This window comes from Lutra lutra, chromosome 13 (assembly GCF_902655055.1).
Source record: "Lutra lutra chromosome 13, mLutLut1.2, whole genome shotgun sequence".
Classification (NCBI taxonomy): domain Eukaryota; kingdom Metazoa; phylum Chordata; class Mammalia; order Carnivora; family Mustelidae; genus Lutra; species Lutra lutra.
Window position 1 is genome coordinate 84,694,826 of NC_062290.1, and position 23,222 is coordinate 84,718,047.

General features: G+C 39.5%; 1 protein-coding gene across 16 annotated transcripts in view; it reads right to left on the minus strand.

Annotated features, from left to right (window-relative positions):
- DENND1A (DENN domain containing 1A) overlaps nucleotides 1–23,222 on the minus strand; it is a 504,146-nt gene that overhangs the window by 374,695 nt on the left and 106,229 nt on the right. For all 16 annotated transcript variants that reach the window (XM_047699506.1, XM_047699505.1, XM_047699501.1 and 13 more), the window contains exon 3: nucleotides 1,460–1,503. In XM_047699506.1, the coding sequence (XP_047555462.1) occupies nucleotides 1,460–1,503 (44 nt within the window). The remainder of the gene's footprint in view (nucleotides 1–1,459; nucleotides 1,504–23,222) is intronic.

Sequence of the window (23,222 nt, forward strand, 5' to 3'; positions counted from 1 at the left end):
ATCCAGATGTTAACCATGTTATTTTCAACCATAGTTTTCAGTTTTGTCCTACAAAATTTTCTCTTGTTGGGTAATTCAGAACCTGGGACCACAAAGTTTATTTACCTAGCCACAAAACTTTAGAATAATGATTTTCTTAAGAGCTGTTGGCTTCAAGTCTACTCAAAACAACACTTTAAAATTTTCTACCCTCTAGACACTGTTTAATGAGAAAAAAATTATTAATAAAGAGGTCCTATAATCTCTGGATTGTGTAGTTTAAATCCAATGGGCTCAATCACATAGCAATTCAGGGCAAGATAAAAATTTAACTCTCCTGTTGGAAGATGAAGCAAGGGTTAGAGAAGATTAGTATTTTTTAAATCTCATTTAAAAGTCTTGAGATCACACACAAAGCAAGCCATACCAGTTCTCTTGGGTTCTTGTACAATAAAACCTCATTACAAAGCATCTCATTATACTGATTATCCAGTTATATTCCTGGTCACATTATGTCCCCAGGATTCATAAAGATGTCTCAGATACCTTGCCCTCATACAACAGGCCACACTGCAAAGGTGTAACTACTACTGTATTGCATATTTCTACTCCATTCAAGGACATTTTTTTAACAAACAAAATTCAATGGACGGCTTTATAAAGTTGTTTTATTCAGTGTAATCAAGGATGCTTCTATCTTGAAAGAGTTTTTTAAAAAAGCATAGTAAATTGCCTATTTGAACTAAAAATGCAAGATGACCCACAAAAAGCTATAAAACATCTCTAATATTTCTTAAGACAAACACTGGAATCCAGAATGCATAACCTGGATCTAATTTTCAAGAATAGAGCAGCACCAGAGCTTCAGTACTATTTTTGTGATTAAAATAGTTCCTTCCATTCCATTCCATGCTTGGAAGATACAGGAAATTCGAGATGGCAGGGCCAACCGGCCAACCTCAACTTTCTCTACCATCATTAGAACCTCAACCAGAAGACCATTCCTCAATGTGTAGCTTCTCCTTGGAATACTACCAATACACATAATTTCATAATCTATTTCAAATTCCAGGAAATGTTATAAAGTTCCCTCTTCCTCCTCCTCCCTTTTTAGTTACACTGGTTCTTGACTGCTTAAATGGCATTTAAAATTTAAAAAAAAAAGGTCACAGGCAATCCAAAAAAGGATTTCCTAATGAACTGCAGACTACAGCATACCTCAAAGTAAAAAGTAGAATTTGTGATAGATTTTCTTCCTTACTTTCTGTGCATTTTTTCTCTGAAGGTAACACCCCAAACCTAGCATAGTATTTTCAATCTGATCTCCATTTGTTTTTATTTTTTGTCTTGGGTTCCTAATTGCTATTTCTCTTCCCTCTAAAAATTCATTTATCTCTTTCAGTAAAAAGAACAGTAATAATATGTTGAACAACTCTGAAATAAATTTTGTCATGTAAAAAATTAATTACGCATTCCGAACCTGGTCACTGTAGTCCTCCGGGAATTGCCTCTGCACCTCAGGATCTGTAAATAATTGACAGATAATATTAATTGGCTTTGGATTAGTGAGCAAGCAGAGGATCACACATTAATATTTGATCAGAAGATGATAGCAGCCCTGGCAGGGGATCCAAGGGGGGCAGCTGGGGCTGCTATGTTGATGAGCACAAGGAAGGACTCGGCAAGGCACTCCCATTACCCTCCTCCAGAAATATAAAAAAGAAAAATTTTGAAGACCTGATGCTACTGTTAACTTTAGACTATTACCTAATGCAAAAATCTTGCCGGCTGCAAATTGCCCCCAATATATCTTTCTAGAGAAAATGAGTCCTAAACCTGGCTTGACTCTTTTTCTCTAATCAGAAGCCTCCTTTTCATAGTTACAGATGTGGGCTTGACAAATCACCTTAAACACCAGTTTCAGATTGTGTGTGTGTGTGTGTGTGCGCGCACGTCTGTGTGTGAGTGCACCTGCTGGCAGGGTGGTGGGGGAGTGAGAGAAGAATTCTTTCAAGGAACAAATACAAAACTCTTTGCTTTTAAAAATAAAATGTATCCTTACCAAAATACTTATGAACTCCTGAAAATACAGATAAAACCAGATGAAGTTCTCTTCAAAAACAGAACCAAACGATACACTTTTGGCTTGTCAGTACAAAATATCATGAGATATTATGTTCTACCTAACATAATTAGACTTGCACAGCAACTATAAAAATACATAGGTGAAAACACCTTTTCTGACCATCTGTTTAAAACGGAATTACTAAAGGGGGTCACTTGATTTTTCCATCATAATTGCAAGATAATCCAATACCATCGTCTCTAAGTCAATACAGAAGTATACTAATTAAATGCTATTAGCACTCCATTTGCTATTGATTAGGAAAACATTCAATCTTTACTAATAAGAGAAAGACATTTGGTTCCTCAGAGACACATTATGGGGAATGGTAAGAATAATATGTATTTGAGAAATCACATATCAATGTAAAAGGTTTATGGAAAAACACAGTATTTGAGGGTCCCCTCACACACTGATCACAAAATATACCACTCAGTTTTCTTAGCCATCTTTTAAAATATCAATTTACTTCTCTGTGAGGGTGAATCCACATAAAAGTTAAAACCCTCTAAATCACAAAACAAAAATGCAGTTAATCTTGCTGCAGTGGAGAATCAAAAAGGGGAAAAAAACTAAGGGCCTATTCAAATACTACATTTAAATCCTAGAAATACCAGTTTTCAAGTCATTAGAGTCAGTGGATGTTATTTTTCAAAACTCAAGGCTAATAACAAAAACAGGAGTATTCAAAAGGGCATACCAAAAATGCAAAGCTTCCAAAAACAGGTGGTGCAAAAGAGGGGAAACTATCTATAGAACCATTTCCACTCTTGAGGTATCTTCCGGTCGACTTAAAAACTGGGGATCAATTTCTTTCCTTACCCTCATCTGCAAACACTCAATGGGGCAAAGGACCTGTCTAGACTATGACCAGCAGAATGCTGGAGTGATCCCCTCTGTGCAGGGCTGCTAGTGGGCCAGAGGAAGAAGCTGTTGCTTCTCTCTGGCCGGAAGGGCTGAAATCATGCAAGGAGTTGGCCCACTTGAGACAGGAGGCCAGAGGGCGCTAATGGCGTGGCATGAAAAGCACCAGTCTAGAGGGAAGAATGAGCAGGATGCAAAGGGACAACCAGACACACCTCTAAAATCGTGCTTGCTGCTGGGTTGGGGATAAGGGGGAGCCTAAATAAGAGGGTAGCAGTTATAATTCCTAAAACATAGGTAAATCACCCTGCTACAGAAAAAACTGATATTTTAGGATTTAAAATTTGGTCCCAAGACAGGAAAGAAAAAAAAAAAAAAACATGTACTTGTAAGCCACTGAGGGACACAGTAAAATAGAAGTTGGGAAAGCCACAAATAAGGCTTATTCTTTTTCTTCCAACTGTCACGTGCTTAACACTTACTCTTCAACGAGAAAACCTTGTATAGAAATGACTCGATATAAATCTTTAATATCATGTCTTCTTGCAGTAGTTTGTGCTTCTTAGGAACCACAAATACTGATGGGATGGAAACCAAGACGGAATAAAACCAAAGACTAATTTTTTTTATCACCATTTTGTGAAGGGATGAATGTCAGAAACAAAAATGTATGATATATTCTTCAACTTAAAAAAGATTCTTGTTTATAGGTGGAAGAAGGAAAGTTTTTGTACCTTTAGTCAACTATGTTAACAAGAAACTATATTAATAACTAACTTATTATAAACATGTATTTTATTAATATATATAATATAGCAAAATTTTAAGAAGAGAAGGAAACATAGATTTTTAAAAATCTACTTATTTTAATATACTGAAGGTAAAGACAGTGGAATGCCAAGATGGAAGGCACACAAATCACAGTATCCTAAACACTGCCTCAGTGGCAGGCACGACAATCATCATCAACCAAATTCCTTCAACTGTCCAAGACAGCCCAGAGTGAGAGTCCCAGATTTTTACAGAATCGTGTTCCAAGATAATACATGGATTATTATTTACTATGATCCAAGCATAAAGCTTGTGATTTCCTTTAAGGTGCTGAGGTTTACAAAAGTGAACTTCATGGGTTCTTAACACTCTCTAAATCAAGATTTTTAAAAAAGGTGGGGGGGGGCCCCGCGATGTTTATTAAAAACCAAATTCCAATCTACAAAGTTCCACTCAATTAGCTCAAACATCCAATCTGATAGTTTTTACAAAATGGCTTTCAGAGCTTTACAAACTAACAAAAAAACTGAAAAGAATTTGAGTTATCTTAAAAATATCTATTTCGCACAGTGGGTTGAAATCCTCTCTTTTCACTTTGAGTCGATCACAATGCCATAATGTCACCAAAATATCGACATTGGAAACATCTGAGTTTAAAAGGTCCAAATACAATCTGCTTTTCTCAAGCAACACAACACCCGCCTTACTAACAGTTTCAGCACGGCACATGTACAGAACCTAGCACCCTGCAGTTAAGCAAACCGCCTTTAAATTTTCTGTCTGGCAGCAATCCACTTGCGTGTCTGTATGTTTTTACAAGTACTCTATGTATTTCATTGCATCAGCTGCATTTCTTTGAGTTTTAAATGGTCTGGGAACATTTTATGAAATGTTCTATATCTTTATATGGAAAATAACGTACACTGGAAAAGTGTGCATCGGTCTAATATTTATGTATCTATTTCTTTATCCACCATCCAATACTATAATTGCTAATGTTCCAAAACACCTTCTCACATTCATACCCTCACCGCCAAGTGCAGTTTCACCAAACAGCTAACTTTCAACACAAAAATCTGCAGATCAGAGAACTACCAAGGAAAAAAGCAACAATTTGCTCAGGCAATTGGCAGTAAGAACAGAGTCATGGGCATATGTCAAGCTTTTTCTCTAAGAATTGTCCCTCTGACAGAAAATTAAGAACATTCGTTTTCCTTCTCTCTCAGCAACTTCCTCCAGATTTAAGTAGTAGATTCTTAAAATTAAAAATCAATTTCATCATCTCCTAGGAAAATACAAAAATAACGTATTTAAAATATCTTGCCACAAGATGTATGGTATGGTAGAGTCATAGATCTCTCAACCACGTTAAGCCGTAAAGAGGCACCTGGCTCTGGAATAAAGCTTCACATTGTGTCAACGTGATGGGCCACTACCTTCTTCTAGCACCACAGCCACGCAAAAAGAAGGTCTCCACAAAGACATGTGTGCGCCACCGCTTTTCCATTGGAGGCCACATTGGAGGCCACATTTCTATACTTAACACAGATATTTCACAGCATAGGACTCCTGATCTGATTCAGGCACAGAACATGACCCATGCTTAAGAGGCTAGGTCCTTGGGGGGCTCGGCAGGGGGGGAAAGTCTCAGAACAACGATGTCTTGATTTTTTTTTTTTTTTAAGAAAGGTTAATTTTCTTCAACCTCAATTGTTCATGTTTTCTAGTCTCCTACTGTAACATACTTTAAGCCTTTACGATATACCAGATTGCCACAGGATGTTTAATTAATAGAATTAGAGTTTGGGCAAGACTTGCTGGAACGGTGCTATAAATTATTTTACACAGGCTCCAAAACCTTGAGTTCCGCCTTAGGCTTCAAGTTCCTAGAAAACGTGGTAGACAGATCTTTTACAACAGAAATGCAAAATAATTCATAAAAGTACTGTGGTTATGTATGAGGGCTCATTTGTAGATCAGTAACTAGTATGTGTACGTACACACAGACACACCTCTTACCACATTATTTTCCTGTTTTTCTCGGTCATACCAATGACTCCATATGAAGGGTCAAGGCATGACACTTTAACTCATTATTGAAAAATACACCGCCTTCATTTTCTATGAAATGTGGGACAACTACACACGAACCAAATGTTACAATCTTCCATAACTGAAGCTCTTTTAGGAAATTTAAGAGAGACTGCAGGCAAATGTAGCCACTAACATGGGGATCTATGCTGCTTTCACTTTTAATGTGGCAGGTATCAAGGCAGAAAAAATTACATTTAATGCCCACTAAAAATTTATTCAGTCATTATCCCTAGGATATCTCAGTCAGTAAGAAACAAAATATTGAACATATTTAAAGCTTATAATTGTAAAAAAAAAAAAAAAAACCTCCCCTTTAAAAGACTTAAAAATTAGCCATAAACTGTATCACCTCATTGTTTAATTCCATGTAGTTTAAGAGACTATCTTCCTCTCCCTCACAACTGTAAATGTTAATCCAAGTTGTAATCAGATTTAATTTTCCAGATGAGAAGATGGGAATATGCTGCAAATGAGGGATAGTCCATTACACTGCTCTTTCCCTAATGCCATGTTCAAATTTTATACGCTGAAAATGTATACGCTCAGCGAGTAGTCTGAGAAGTTATACATTTTGAGGACGAGCTCAGTCTTCCCCAAAACACACTCAGAAATAAGCTTTTTCTTCTCATCTTCAAGAAGGAAAGTTCTTTTTTTTTTTTTTTTGGTATAATGTAGAAATAAAAAGTTTCTTGACACTGTGATTACAAGATGGATTCCACTAAAAAAAAAGCTTAAAAAAGACACTCCCTATTAAACTCACTGCTGCTCTAATGAATCAGCTTTACTTACTTTATATTATAAAATACCTGAATCATTTGTTTAGCATTTTAACTCAATACAATTATTCTAGTAAACTATTCCACTTATGATAGTTAAAATTAAAAATACATTTCTGAAAGGAATGTTTCAAATGTTTTACATAGAAAAAAATCAACATGATTTCCTTTTCCTTAACAATGAAACAAAATAGTTTATGTTGCCTTTGCTTTAAAAATGTTTTTAAATTACAAGTTACTTGCTTCAAACAAAAATTGCTCACTTCACAATGCAGATTTTATACTGTAATTACAGAAGAGTATACTCCACTAATTAAAAAAAAATCATTTCCAAGTACTTTAAATGAACCTTCGGTTTCCACGTACAACTGGAATTTTTCTTTTTTTTTTTAAGATTTTATTTATTTATTTGACAGAAAACACAGCGAGAGAGGGAACACAAGCAGAGGGAGCGGGAGAGGGAGAAGCAGGCTTCCCACCGAGCAGGGAGCCTGACGAGGGGCTTGATCCCAGGACCCAAGCCAAAGGCAGACGCTTTAACAAGTAAACCACCCAGGTGCCCCACAACTGGAATTTCTTAAAAATTATTCCAGGTATTAACTTTTTGATCTAAAACATGAAGACCCTAAGACACAAAAACTTTAGTCATCACTAATTTTAAAACTGTTTCTATTCCAGCCTTTCCGTTCAACACTGGCATCTGAAACACACTCAAATATTACACTTCACAGCAGCTGGCCTGATAACACAGGACCAGTTCACCATCTACACCTATAATAAAAACCCAAACAGCATTATTTAGGGAAGGGGAACACAGCCCACCTCAGTATGGCAAGCAATGGAACCATTCACGTGCCAGATTCCTCCTCAAACTAACAGATTCTGCCTTTCAGACATATCCTGCTCTGATGTGACTATCTATGCATAAACAGCAGACACTGACCTATTGTTTTCAGTTGTTGGAGTTATGAATGTAGTACAGTTATCAATTAAGTGAATCAACAAGTCTTAAATGCATCAGCTGTTCTACAAATAAAGAGTCCACTGACATTATGCAGTAAAATCTTGGGAGTTTCGTCTCTTTCTAGAGAATGGTGATAGATTTTTGACCAGCCAATGCCACTACTTACCAATAATTAGAAATATTTTTCATAACTCATTCCATCTACAAAAGGTATATGAATCTGATTCTCAACCAAACTTATGCCACTTAACCCAAAAATCAAACATAAGTCAAATTCCAAAGGGAGCTTTAAAATGGAAAGAGAGAGTGTGCTGGAGAGAAGAAAAAGTCCAGAGACTATGTTCACTTAGACTTTCCTTTTTGCCTGAATATCCTAGTTTTCAACTTTCATTATTATTATTATTTAAATATTTAGGTTTTTAAAAATTAGTTCAGGGTTTGGAACTATTCCTAAAATCTATCAAATTGATAAATATTGATGAAGGCCCTTTTTTCTTTAATGGCTATAATCTCAGGTTTCCGTTTAATTTCCCTGTGAGTTAGGATTCGTTGTAGCCCTTCTTTTTGAATGAGCATCATAAGTATCCAATTTTTATTCCAATGTGAATAATTACTTCAGACTTCATCTAAATGACAGCTGTGCCCTTTATGTACTACAAACGTGACATCACTGCATATGGTCTTCATAAATAGATATATCACAACTGTCAAATCTGGTGGAAAGAGATAACTTCATTATTTACTCAAATGCAACCACTGATTGCAGACCCACTACGTGTCAGGCACCAGGACAGGCATTTTATACACAATTTCCAATTTAATCTTCATGACAACACTGTGATATTGGGACTATCGTTAAGTACATCATCGTTAAAGAAAGCAATAGGTTACCATTTGTCCAAAGTTGGAAAATTAGTGTTTACTCATGGCACAAATATACTGGTGTGACTGGCCCAGGTGATGAAAAAGCCAGTCCTTGCTGTCAAGGAGTTTACAGTGTGACCCTAATGGAGAACCCACAGAATTAAATGACTGCAGAGTTTCACAAAGTGCTGTGCTAGGATGAGCAGAAGGGCATCAAACCTAATTCCGACCAGGGCAGAAAAAGCTTTGAGGGAGGAAGTGGCCAGATGCAGACTCTAGGACTAGACCGTGGTTCATCTCATGCTACCACAGCCACCTTCGAACAGACCAACAGACAGGAAGTCAGTATCTATTGAGGCCAGGGCCCATGTTCTACTTAGCTTTGTCTGCTACAGAAGGTCTCCTCGGTTACAAATGCTTAACAAATATTTTGGCATAAGAGAATAAACTCATTAAATACCCTGTCTCTCAAAATGGAGAAAAGGCCAATTTCAAAACATCCAATTGAAAACAAGCCTCTGAATGCTATAGGCTTCCTTCCTAAAGACACAATGGCATATAAGTAAGCACACAATAAATATTAGTTGTTGTTTTATTATTAACCCCAGCAGATAAATAAGCAAGCACCATAAATTAGACGGGCTATGGATGTATAGGTATGCCTCAGATTGGAAATACCTGTGTTCCTGAAATAAACTTTTATAAACCCAATTAAAATTTTCCCATTGCCTGCCATTACTTACCTAGAAATGTTATGACTTTATCAGAAACTGATTTTCTCTTCATCGTCAGTGCTTCGAAAATCCTTAAGCTACAGTTTATTTGCCTCCTGGCATCTGTTTGCTAATGATCTGTAAACATCAAATGCACTAGGGACTCTCCCAGATTTACAGAAACCCTGAGGTGAATCTCTGTATAAATTGAAGGACCTTTCTGCTAATTTCTTTGCTTTCTAAGTTTGCATTCTGGGTTTCAGAAACAGAGTTCCATTAAGCATTTTTGCAGTAATAATTAGAATACTACCAGCTACCATTTACTGAATGCCTATGTATACCAGTAGTTGCCATAGGTGGATTATTTTATTGTCTTAATCATAACAAAACTCTGCCAGGTAAGGAGATGTGCCCCTGTTTTAAAAATAAGAGTGAGGCTCACTAAGAACAAATTTAATTAAGCAACAGAGCTGGGATTCAGCCTGGATCCATCAGACTCCCAAGAATCCAACAGTGGCTTTCTTTTTTGGCTTTATTTATGTATGTCCTCCTGTTGATCTGTCTTCTAGCTATTATTGTGACTCAACAATAAGAATACATCTGGACAAATAACCAAAACATGTTGTCATGAAATAGGCCTTAGCAGACTATGAATGAGAGCTTTCCAATTTCTCTATTTAAACTTCTTTGCCAAGTTCAGGATATAAATAAAATGACTCCAGAGTAACTAGCACTCAATTCAACGAGCAAACATGATAATGAAAAGATGAATTCTTATTAACAACTTAGAATAATTCTGAAGACTAGAGGGTATCCTTGGATAATCTATGAAAAAGAAATTTTTTTGCTACACGGAATGGATGAGAATGTAGAGAAATGTTTTCCTCCTTAGAAAAGTATTTCCCAAGCACCTCTAAGCCATACTGAGAACTCCAATGCCAAGGCCAAACTACCACATACAGTATACACAAAGCTGACACGCCAGCAAGGGAAACATACTATGCCTGTCAACCAGAAGACTTTCTTGTTAACAAAATTCTGCCTCTCTTTCCCTGGAAACAAGCCATTGCTGCCTAGTCCATACCTGTACCATATATCCTATATGATACCTATATACCCTATACCACCGGGGGGGGGGGGGGGGCCTCGGGGGAGCAGGGAGTAAAACATACGTAAAATTTGCCATTTTAACATTTTTAAATATACAACTCAGTGGCACTAAGTCTATTCACGTTATTATATAACCATCACTATTATCTATCTCTAAAACTTCTCCAATTAAAACTGAACCCATTAAATAACTTCCAATTTTCCCTTCCCCAAAGCCCTTGGCAACCACCATTCTACTTTCTGTCTCTATGAATTTAATTAACTACCCTAGGTACCTCATATGAATGGAATCATGCAATACCTGTCCTGCATGCCGGGCTTACTTCACTCAGCACAATGTCTTCAAAGCTCATCCATGTTGTAGCCTGTGTCAGAACTTCCCTCCTTTTTAAGGCTGAATAATACTCCATTGTAAGAATACCACATTTTATTTATCCATTCATCTATGGACACTTGAGTTTCTTTCACCTTTGGCTATCATAAATAATGCTGCTATGGTGGCCATATGGTGGCTCAGTTGAGTGTCTGCCTTTGGCTCAGGTCATGATCCCAGGGTCCTGGGATCGAGCCCCATGTTGGGATCCCTGTTCAGCGGGGACCTGCTTTTCCCTCTCCCTTTGCTCTCCTGCTCCTGCTCTCTTGTTTGCTATCTCAAATAAACAAATAAAATATTTTTAAAAAATAATGCTGCTGCCATGAACATGAGTGTACAAATATTTGTGCAAGTCCCTATTTTCACTTCTTCACGACATATGTCCAGAATGGGAATTGCTGAATCATATGGCAATTCTATGTTTAATTTTTTTGAGGACCTAAACTACTTTTAACATGTTTCAAGACCTTTATGTTATAAAGCTAGAACCACCTAGAAACCTTAGCCCGGCCATTAAGACCAAAACACCTGGGCTGCCTGGGTGGCACAGTCAGTTAACCCTCCGATTCTTGGTTTGGGCTCGGGTTGTGATCTTGGGGTCCTGGGATCAAACTCTGCATTGGGCTCCACACTCAATGCAGAAGTCTGATAAAGTTTCTCTTTGCCCCTCTTCACCATGCACACACGCATGCTCTCTTTTCTCAAATAAATCTTAAAATAAATAAATAGAGACCAAACTATCCAATTTCATTTGTTTCTTAAAAATGAATTCCCAATGGGAGAAGATATTTGCAAATGACACTACAGATAAAGGGCTGATATCCAAGATCTATAAAGAACTTCTCAAACTCAACACCCAAAAAACAAGTAATCAAGTCAAAAAAATGGGCAGAAGACATGAACAGACACTTCTCAAAAGAAGACATACAAATGGTTAACAGACACATGAAAAAAATGCTCATCATCATTAGCCATCAGGGAAATGCAAATCAAAACCATAATGAGATACCACCTTACAACAGTTAGAACGGCAAAAACTGGCAAGGCAAGAAACAACAAATGTTGGGAGAGGTTGTGGAGGAAGGGGAACCCTCTTACATGGTTGGTGGGAATGCAAGTTGGTATAGCCGCTCTGGAAAACAGTGTGGAGGTTCCTCAAAAAATTAAAAATAGAACTACCTTATAACCCAGCAACTGCACTACTGGGTATTCACCCCAAAGATACAGATATAGTGAAAAGAAGAGCCATATGCACCCCAATGTTCATAGCAGCAATGTCCACAATAGCCAAACTGTGGAAGGAGCCGAGATATCCCTCAACAGATGAATGGATAGAGAAGATGTGGTCCATAAACACAATGGAATAGTACTCAGCCATCAGAAAGGATGAATACCCAACTTTTGCATCAACATGGATGGGACTGGAGGAGATTAAGCTAAGTGAAATAAGTCAAACAGAGAAAGTCAATTGTCATATAGTTTCACTTGTTTGTGGAACATAAGGAATAGCAAAGAGGACATTAGGAGAAGGAAGGGGAAAATGAAGGGGGGGCGGAATCGGAGGGGAAGATGAACCATGAGAGACTATGGACTCTGAGAAACAAACTGAAGGTTTTAGAGGGGAGGGGAGTAGGGGGAAGGGTTAGCCCAGCGATGGGTATTAAGGGGGGCACGTAGTGCATGGAGCTCTGGGTGTTCTACACAAACAACAAATCATGGAACACTATATCAAGAACTAATGATGTACTGTATGGTGACTAATGTAACATAATAATCATTAAAAAAATGAATTCCCAAATCTAGCCAGGCTGATCAGTCCACTTTCCCACAAAACTTGACATGTCTTGCTCATCTTTCTCCTCTTCCCTCATCCAAATCAGACCCTTCCAAAACATGCTCTTAGGCATCACAATTTATAAATGTGGCCAATTGTATATTCCTCTATGAATTAACATTCAATTACACTAGCAGTTTAAAAAATTAAAAAGACAAAGAACCATGTCATCCATCACAAGTACAGTGAATTTTAAGCATAGCTGGCAAAGGAACAACAAAACTGGCACACTCGCTGAAACTCCTTCACTTGCCTTCTGGCACTCCTGGTCAGTGATCAGCACAATTCTCAATCTCTTGCACTAAGAGATTGAGATTCTCATTCTTACATTCTTCCTCTGACCTAATGCTGGCTTCCTCTGTAGGCCTCTCAAGTGGTCAGTGTTTCCTCTCCACCCCTCCCACTGGTCTGGAGGCAGGGTAAGCAGCCTCTGCTCCTTGTTTCCACTTCCAGACCTTTCTCCCTCATTTTTCCAACATCCCGGATTTTAACCTGAGCTCACCAGCCTACACTCCCCACTCCTACTCTGCTGTGCTGTCATCTACTAATCCTAGGGTTATTCCTCATTCCTGAGTCACATGGATCCTGGTGTACTGCCCCTCACTCTACCAGCACTCCTACCACAATCTTAGTGATTTCAAGTTTACACATAGCCAATCCTTCAAAATCCCGGAATTCTTGGTTCCTTGGCCTTCTCCCTGCCAAGGTTTTCTACCCAATCTCAAGCTACTCATTCTCATGGTCACATCCAAACTCTATACAGTTACCAATAACTGAAACTCCCTCAATAATCAGTTTTAGACACCCCAGCCTCCAACCATGACTTACCTCTTGCCCTTCTAGTTCAGTCCCTACAATATTCTGTCTTCATTCTTCAATCCCACAGGGACACTATTACCAACCTTTTCAGTGTCCTTGATCCACCTCAGGTCCACCCTATCCTCCTCGCCCAGCTTTAATTCTATTTATAACCATTCTTTTCCATACATCTTCAACATCTTTGTGCTTCTCTTACTTTATCAACCTCACTTGGCAAAAGTCCAACCATCCTTGTTAAGTCCAGAGATCCACCTACACCCCTGTCCCAGGTGGAGAAAATCACCCTACTGTGCTTAAAATACTAAAATACTAGCTTTAAATTTGGATTACTTACTGTAAGTGAGCTTGACTAATTATAACATATTTTCCTTGATTCGTTCACTCTCTTGTTCTTGTTCTCTATGACTATGTCATACTCTCCTCTCTCCCTTCAAACTTTCTCCAACCTCAATTGCCACTAATTGATTCATTTGCCCCTTCACTGAGAAAACCAATCAGAAGAGTCCTCCCACAAGCCTCCACTACTACATCTACCCACTTACTATCACTGACCCACAGATGCTGCCTTCATCCTACCACCATAAAGAACTACCCGTGCCCCCTTGCAAAGGCTCTTCCTCCACTTGTGAACTAGGATCCCATCCCCTCTCACCAACAAAAACATTGCTCTACCAATTCTCCCGTGTTATTAATTTTACCTCTCTACTGGAGTTTTCCCATCAGCATGCAAACATACTGTTATTTCTGCAAATCTCCTTTAAAAGGTCAAGTCCCCCACAGCTACCACCCCATTTCTTTCGCTGCTTCAAAGCTAGATACCTCAAAAGGATGTCTGTTCCCACCTTACCAGTTCCTCTCTTCACCCTCTTGAACCCATGCCAATCAAGCTTCTCCCCCACCACTGCTGTGAAACTGCTCACGCACTAATGACCACACTAACTCACTTCTTACTCCTAACATCAATTATCTATCCTCAGTCCTCATCTTACTTGATCTATAAGCACCATTTGACAAAGGGTTCCACTTTCTCTGTTTATGTGGCTTCCACAGTGTCCCACTCCCCTGACTCACTGCTTCCCCTTAAGCTCCTTGCAGACCTCGTACAATTCAAGGGTCCCAGACCTGTTCTTGGACTTCACTTTTCTTTCTTGATGTCCTCTTTTGCTGGCCTTTTTCAGTCTCATCACTTCAAATACAAATATGCACTGTCAACTTTACATTTATTTCTTCCAACTCCAGACTCCTTTATCTAATTTTCTGCTCAACATCTCCACTTGGATGCCTAGCAGACATCTCAAATTGAACATGTCCAAAACTGATCTCCTGATCCTTCTCCCACATTTCAGATCCAATCTGTCACCCAATCTTGTCAACTAAATCTTCAAAATAAATTCAAGTTCTGACCATTTCTCTCCTTCTCCACACTACCACTCTGGTCTAAGTCACCATCATTTCTACCACAACAGTCACCTAACAGGTGTCTCTGCTTCTGCCTCTGATTCCCTACAGACTGTTCTCAAAACAGCAGCCAGAGTAATCCTGTTACTTACTTAAGTCAGGTCCTACTTTACCAGCAACTCTCTGACCTCATTTCCTATTACTCTGCCTCCCTGACTCCCTGTTCTAGCCACCTGGGTCTACTTGCTGTTCCTCAAACCTGCAAGCCATGCTTCCACTTCATGGCCCTTTCCCTTGCTGTTCATTCTGTGGGATAAATACCAAGGAATGACGCATGTGCTGTCTTCATTCACAAGTTACTTTCCTAGTGCTGCTTTCCCCAGTCACCTTATTTAAAATTATAATTTCCCTGTCCCCACCATTCTTTATTCTCTTTTCCTGTGTTTTCTCCTTAGCACATTTTATCATCCAACATACTATATACTCTCTTATTATCTGTTTTCCCCTACTAGTATAGATGGCTTAATGATGGCAGGGATTTTTGCCTATTTTGTTCACTACTATATCCCCACAACCCGGAACTGGGCCTAGCACATAAGTACCGAATGAGTCTAAAAGAATGAAGGAAGAAAGGGAGCATATATTCGACCACTCCTTCCAGCAAATAATTTGGTAATACATTTCCAAAGCACTAAGCACATCCACAATCCACATCCTAGTAATTCCACTTCTCAGAATCTATCCCAAGGAAATAATTGGAAATATAATTATTTTTATGTTTGTTTCAAACTTCATTTCAAAAATTGGTAGCATTAATAAGCTCAAGTGACCCAACACCTATGCGACCATTAAAATTAGGTTGTGGTTTGTTTTTTTTTTAAGATTTTATTTATTTATTTGACAGAGAGAAATCACAAGAAGGCAGAGAGGCAGGCAGAGAGAGAGGAGGAAGCAGGCTCCCTGCTGAGCAGAAAGCCCCATGCGGGGCTTGAACCCAGGACCTGGGATCATGACCTGAGCCGAAGGCAGCGGCTTAACCCACTGAGCCACCCAGGCGCCCCTAAAATTAGGTTGTGTTTGTAATGACATGGGGAAATACTAACATCATTGCATTAGGAAGAATTAACTCAAAATGTAAAGATTTATCACACTGTAACAGCAATTACTTTTAAGTTTTTCAAAAAACACTAAATAGAAACCCACTGAAACTTCTAGCTATGAGTGCCTCAATTGTGAAATTATAGGGATTTTCCTTATTTCCTGAATCTTCCACATTTTTAAACAAGGCTCATAATTTAAACACACACACACAAACACATATACACCAAAAAAACCTTTGTAAATAAAGAAATATGTTCCTGAGAAATTTGATTTAAATGGCGTACAACAGCATATAATGTCCCCATCTGCCTCTCCAGGAACATACCCCTGACTACTTTAGTCCACATTGACTGATTTCCTCTGAGCTTCTGTAGTTTTTACTGTTTTGGTAGCATCAAATTATTAACACCTGCTTGCACAGCTAATCATTTACTATCTTAGACTGTTACTTCTATAAGTACTTGTCTTCTTAATAAATAAAATAAGCAGTTCCCAAGGCCAGGACCCATATCTTCCTACCCTTTGCACTCCTCCCAAGAATCAAGGCGTCCCAGCATTCAAGCACAGTGCTGAGCACAGAGCAGACTGCCTTCCATAAAAGCTTTCTGAATTGAACTCTACTCTGAAATGCCTTTGGACATTTCCCTAGATTAATTTAGGGGTGCTTCTGGTCAAGTCTCCTCCAAAAGACTTCACAAAATGCCTATGCTGGGTGTCACATACTATGAGAGCCATATACCCTGTGATGTCACTTAAGCTTGACAATTCTACAAGGTAAGTACCGTTACCCCACTGGCTCATCATCACACAGATGGGTAAATGTAAAAGCCAAGATTTGAACTCAGAAAGTTCAATAACAAAATTCCAATAACTTCATCTCGGGTATGATTTTGGTTTCGCCAATCAGATCCACTTGGTGAGGCCTGAAATCAGAGCACCGCCAAGAAGAGAGCCGGGAGGTAACACAAAGAACCCATTTTTCTGATTCAGAACTTGTAGGAATGACATGATGGCTCTGGAGGCAACAAATTTGATGGAGACTTCCTAAGCCCAAGTGGTCAAAGGTGGGAATACCCTGGGACTGACATCTGGGATAGCAGCTTCCAGAATCCCTCAGCTTCCTGACACGGCAGCTGTGGCCAATCTTTTGGTGTGCTACTTCTGCAGAGTGATTCTGAAAGTCATTCCTGGAGATTTAGCCTGAAGCATATTCCTCCACTCTTTCCAATGATTCTCTAAGGAGGAATTCTCTGTACTCACTCCTTTTCTGATAGAGTGGTCTCTCTCTTCTTAAACTAGACCTTGACTGATACACATCTTGTATCACACTGGCCAATGTTCCATCTACTTGCTGACCTTCCCTACCTTAGTCCAAGCCTTCTCGGTAGTTAAACCACTTTTATTTAGCATTGTGTCTCCTACACCTGAACAATATCTGACTTTTTACATGCAATCATTTTCAGTAGGCTTTCAGACAATCACAATAACATTAGAACAAGTGTCAGGTTGGGAATCAGCAGGCCTAGATTCTGCCACTATGGATCATAAAAAGTCTTTGAATATAAATTCTCTCAAATATAAACTGAAAGTGTTGACTAAAAGAATTCTTTGGACTCTAAAATTCTGTCATTCTATGATCTAAAAATCCTCAGAAAACTCACTGCTTTGGTAAAATGTCCATAGCTACAAATATCCTTTAAAGGAAAATAGCCCTAAGGAAAGCACTTCTTTCTGGTTTTTCCTGTGGCCAATCATCTACAGAGTTAAGACTCTCATAAAACAAAACAAAACAAAGCCCTTTCAATGAAGTAAAATTCTAAACGTAAGCAGCAGTGGCCAATACTTAAATACCATTCTATATATGCCTTTTTTAAATTAAGGGTTTAGGAAGTCTGAACATTGAAATATATATTTTCCATTAAGAAGCAATTAACTCAGTAACTGAGTAATTGTTCTAAACTAGACTGATACACTTGACATAACAATGAGAATTTTAAAGCCTCCTTTCATCCTCTCCGTTTGGCTTGATGACTTTACTCCCATGGTTTTGCTTCATCGTCTGGAGGGGTTTCCTCCCTTCTGCCATTACCATAAAACTTGTATTCTATGAAGCCCCATCCTCCATTTGGTTGAAATGGTTGAAACTGGTTGAAATTGAACCAATAAAACCTTATATATAGGAGATAACAGAATGATTCTTAGCTTGGAATAATGCTACAAGAGCTCTCCTCAATTTGCATTTCTTCAATAGTCTTAAAAACACAACCCTCCCCTGGGTGAAAATCAGCAAGGTTTCCTCAGCCTCTGGACTCCGCATCCATACCAAGAGACAAGTGAGGGCAGGCTCCCTGGAGCCAGGTTAAGGGGCCAGGCCTTGAGAAACAGGACACACAGGAAATATGGGCTGTTGGGGGCATAGAAGGGAACAGTCAAGAAGGCAGTAGAAGGCTGGTACATACAAGACAGACAGAAAAACAACCCAAACCCTACAGTGCCTCTGAAGCTAACCACTGTCGAAATTCCAGTAATTTCAAGCTCCTCAAGACAGAATAAACTAGGATTCTCAGAGAATTCGTCTGTGCTCAGGGAGTACGGAGATAAAGGTTTGGCAAAGATTGTCTTCTTAGGGTTTCTCTCAGACTTGCTCGCACCATCCCTCACACAGATATCTTTGAACAAACAAGCAACTCATCCCTGAGAACAGGAATGGGACTGTGTCAGGGTTGGGTCTTCCCAGCTGCAACTGGGGGTGGGGATGGACAACTGGATTCCCAGGAGGCCGCAAGCTCAGACTACGGAGGGCTCTCTCAGGGCACTGATCAGGCCCTTCTCGCTCCGCATCCTCTCCAGGACAACCTGCTCTGGAACCCGCTGCGTGGGGCCATAGCCCTACCCTAGGACTATGTAATCCAAGCAGCACTGCTACCTCCAGTATCTCACCTGATGGTAAAAAACCCATATGCTGCCACAGTAGCTTAACTCACACAGCAAGTTTAGTTATACACCTTCTGGAAGCCTCTGGCACCTGCAGGATTATACGAATAGTAAACCATAAGGTGATCCCTGTGCCTGAGAGGAGAAGGCTGAAGACTCTTAAGGCTAATGAAGCTGCTTAGAAACCATCCGGACAAGATCATTCCAGACTATGACCCAAGAAGGTGGTGTGGACTGGGTTTCAATATGGACTCTTCTAGGAATTAGCTGTGTGACCTAGTGAAGGTTATTTAAACTTCCTCTGCTTAGTTTCCTCATCTGTAAAGTGGGCATTAAGAGAGCATCTATTTTATAGGGTATTAAATGAAATAATGCACTTAAAGAAGCCGAATTAGTGCCTGGCATGTGGTACGTGATCAGCCTATTTTAGAGATTATATTATTTTTAATATTATTTTTCATAAGAGTGTGGCAAGTGACGAGAGTGAGGACTGAAGTCATTCCCATTTTCTTTTTTAAAGATTTTATTTATTTGAGAGAGAGTGAGAGAGCGAGTGCGGGAATACAAGAGGAGGAGCTGCAGTGGAAGAGGGAGAAGCAGGCTTCCCCACTGAGCAGGGAACCCAACGCGGGGTTCCATCCCAGGATCCTGGGATCATGACCTGAGCCAAAGGCAGCCACCTAACCAACTGAGCCACCCAGGAGCCCCAGCACTGAAGTCATTCCTAAATTAGAATCTCAATTCCACTACTCATCAGCTGTGTGAAACTGGACAAATCAGTTTTTCTGAGCCCCACTGCCCTGATCTGTAAATGGGGCATAATAATGTCTGCCTCACAGAATTTTCAGGCTTAATAATGGAAGTGAAGCACTTTGAAAGGTAGCTGGCACCTAGCAAATGCTTAATACTCTGTTTCCTGCTGAAGCCACCGTGAAGGAGGAGGCATATGTAGACCGCAACCGCTTCCGCGGTAACCAGCGCTTCCGTTCCTCTCCGTGAGCCTCTGCTTATGTATAATTGGAGTCCTCACCACAGCTCTATGTCTGAGCTGGACTTAAAAATCCTGGCCTTTCCTTGCCAGCCCTGCTGTCCTGTTATCCCAGTTCGGACAGAGAGGAGCCCTAACTCATGCCAGGCTCCTTGCCAGTCCTTGCCCTCCGTTGCTCTCCTTTGGCCCTCTCCAGGAAGGTTCAGTCTTGAGAAGCAGTAATAGGATGTTGTCATACTCTTCTGACATTTCCCTTCCAAAGGGGGGGGGGGGGGGGGGGGGAGTCCAGTGAGTCATTCACAGAATTTACATGCGCACTACTAGTAGCATGTTAGGCATGAAGAGGGCATCAAGACACATGCTCTGTGGTCTCTCCTTCATAAGAGGCACACAAATGCTCTCCTGAAGTTGCTCAGGTACAACAGAAATTAGGATAGTTTTGAAAGGAAGGGTGAACCAGTAAATTAAGGACTCCTATACCTCATCAAATGAGGTAAGAAAGGCAGGAGCCTCTGCCAAGGAATTGTATCTGTTCCTCCATCCCTTACCAACATAATCCAGGCATTATCTAGGTAGAACATTTTGATTCAAGCTTGAATTCTCTCATCTTTCTTGCATGAAGCCTAGATTAGATCCCATTAAGAGATCAACCCGGCCTCTCCTTCCCCTCACAGCCTGCAAAACTGAAAGCATTTTTAAAGGAGATGGGACACCAGACCCTTTACCCTTACCACCCTGAAAGGTGCCAGAAAAGGGTTGCAAAGTGCCGAAGTGTTATGGTTCCCTAACTTCTGTTGTTTTCTTCCCCTCATCAGTTTGGCAAAGGTTAAAAGTATGGGAAACATACGGAGACGGAAGCATCTGAGGAAACAAGCAACTCTCATACACTTGGTAACTGAGGATGTGGTTGGATGGAAAGCAATTGAGTGTAATTTTTTAGCAACACAAACAAAATCCATTTTAATGTCCATGCCTTGGGGCGCCTGGGTGGCTCAGTGGGTTAAAGCTTCTGCCTTCGGCTTGGGTCATGATCCTAGGGTCCTGGGATCGAGTCCCACATCGGGCTCTGTGTTCAGCAGGGAGCCTGCTCTCTGCCTGCCTCTCTGCCTACTTGTGATCTGTCTGTCAAATAAATAAATAAATAAATAAATCTTTTTAAATAAATAAATAAACGAATGAATAAATGTCCATGCCTTTTAAGTCACTAATTTTATTTCTAGGAAAGCATTTATGGAACTCATCGAAGCACTGTTTCTACAAAAAAGTTCATGAGAGTTTTATTCAAAGTGCTGAAAATATGAAACCACCTAAATATCGGTCAGTAGGGCAATGGGTAAATACAAGTGTGGTAACCCATGCCACAGAGCTACGCAGGGGGATGTGGAGCAACTGGAACTCTCAAGGACCGCTACAGGGGAAGAAACTGGCACAAGTACTTTAGAAATTTGACAGTATTTAGTGAAACTCAGTGTACACCCAACTCATGACCCAGTAATTCTTAGATATATAACCAAGAGAAACAGGTGGGTACGTTTTCCAAAAGACATGTACAAAAATATTCATTGCAGCTTTGTAGCTAAGAGTAAAACAAAAGTGTCGATCAATGGAAGGATGAACAAACTGCGGTATATCTACCATGGAAAACTGTACAGCAATTAGAAAGGATGAACTAGGGGCATCTAGGTGGCTCAGTCGATTAAGTGTCCAACTGGTGATACGGCTCAGGTCATGATCTCAGAGTCATGAGTTCGAGCCCTGTGTGAGGCTCCATGCTCAGCTGGGCGTCTGCTTGAGAGTCTCTCCCAGTTCCCCTCCCCCTATTCACACACTCGCTCTCTAAAATAAATAAATCTTTGGGGCACCTGGGTGGTTCAGTGGGTTAAGCCTCTGCCTTCGGCTTGGGTCATGGTCTCAGGGTCCTGGAATCGAGCCCCGTATCGGACTCTCTGCTCAGCAGGGAATCTGCTTCCCCTCTCTCTCTCTGCCTGCCTCTCTGCCTACTTGTTTTTTTTTTTTAAAGATTTTTTTTATTTATTTGACAGACAAAGATCACAAGTAGAGGGCAGAAGGCAGAGGCTTAACCCACTGAGCCACCCAGGCGCCCACTCTCTGCCTATTTGTGATCTCTCTGTCAGGTAAGTAAATAAATCTTTAAAAATAAAATAAAATAAATTTGAAAAAAATAAATCTTTAAGAATGAACTACATGCAACAACCTGGACGAATCTCACACATATTTTTAAACCAAAGGAACTATATGATCCCACTTCTATGAAGTTCAAAAACAAGACTAACACATAATGATAATAAAACAGTAGGTACCTTTAGAGGCAAGAGAAGGGAAGAGGCTATGAGGAAACACAACAGAACCTTCTGGAGTGCCACATAGGATGTTTTACTCCAGCTTTATTTAAGGTATAATTTAAGGTGTACAACTTGATGTTTTGATATATATATAGGTTAAATAGTCAGGACAACCCAGCTACATAAGACAGCCATCACCTCACACAGTTACTTACCTTTTTTCATGTGTGGCAGGAACACTTATTTAAGATGTACTCCCTTAGCACATTTCAAGTATACAATTCAGCATTGTTAACTATAATCACATTACTGTAATATACATGATCTTGATCTGGGTAAGGGCTACACAACTATGTACATTCATGAAGCTACACACTTTGTGGATTTACCTCCTTCTAAATCTCAATACATTTTTAAAAGTAATAAAGTGATTTGGAACTATAAATGACACGAAAAGGTGTCCTATTTAATAATTTTTAACAGGACCCCTGAAACACTTTTATATTGACTGCCATACAGATATAAAAAAAATATTAACTTTTTATAGCTTCATTTGGTAAATTTTATATATATTCACCCATCTCAATTGTATACTCCAACGATTATTAGTAAATTTGCCAACTTGTGCAACCATCACCATAAATCAGTTTTAGAACACGTTCACCATCCCAATGAAATTCCTCATGCCCCTTTACTGTTAAGCTATTTTCCTACCCCAGTGCCAAGCAACCATTAATCTACTCTATCCCTCTAAATGTGCTTCTCCTGGACATTCAATAAATGTGATCATACAATATATGGTGTCTTGTGCATTGCTTCTTTCACTTGGCATAACATTTTTGAAGTACGCCCACAGCATATACCAGTAGTTCCTTTTTATAGCTGAATAGTTTTCCATTAAATGAATATACCACATTTTGTCTATTAATTCACCAACTGATGGGCAGAAATAAACTTCTGCAACATTTCTATTTACAAATACAGCTTAAAGCACCACCTTCCGCCCTCATCTCATCCTTCTCCTCCTTCCAAAGAATCACGGGTCTTGAGGTTAGTGAGCCTTCCCCTCGACGCTTTTATACTTTTAATACATATGAATGCACACATGACAAAACAGCTTCGTAATTTTAACATTTATGTATCTGTATACTGCTTTTTCAACTTGTTTTTACTCATAATTATATTTTTGAGATTTATCCAATTTGTTTTAAG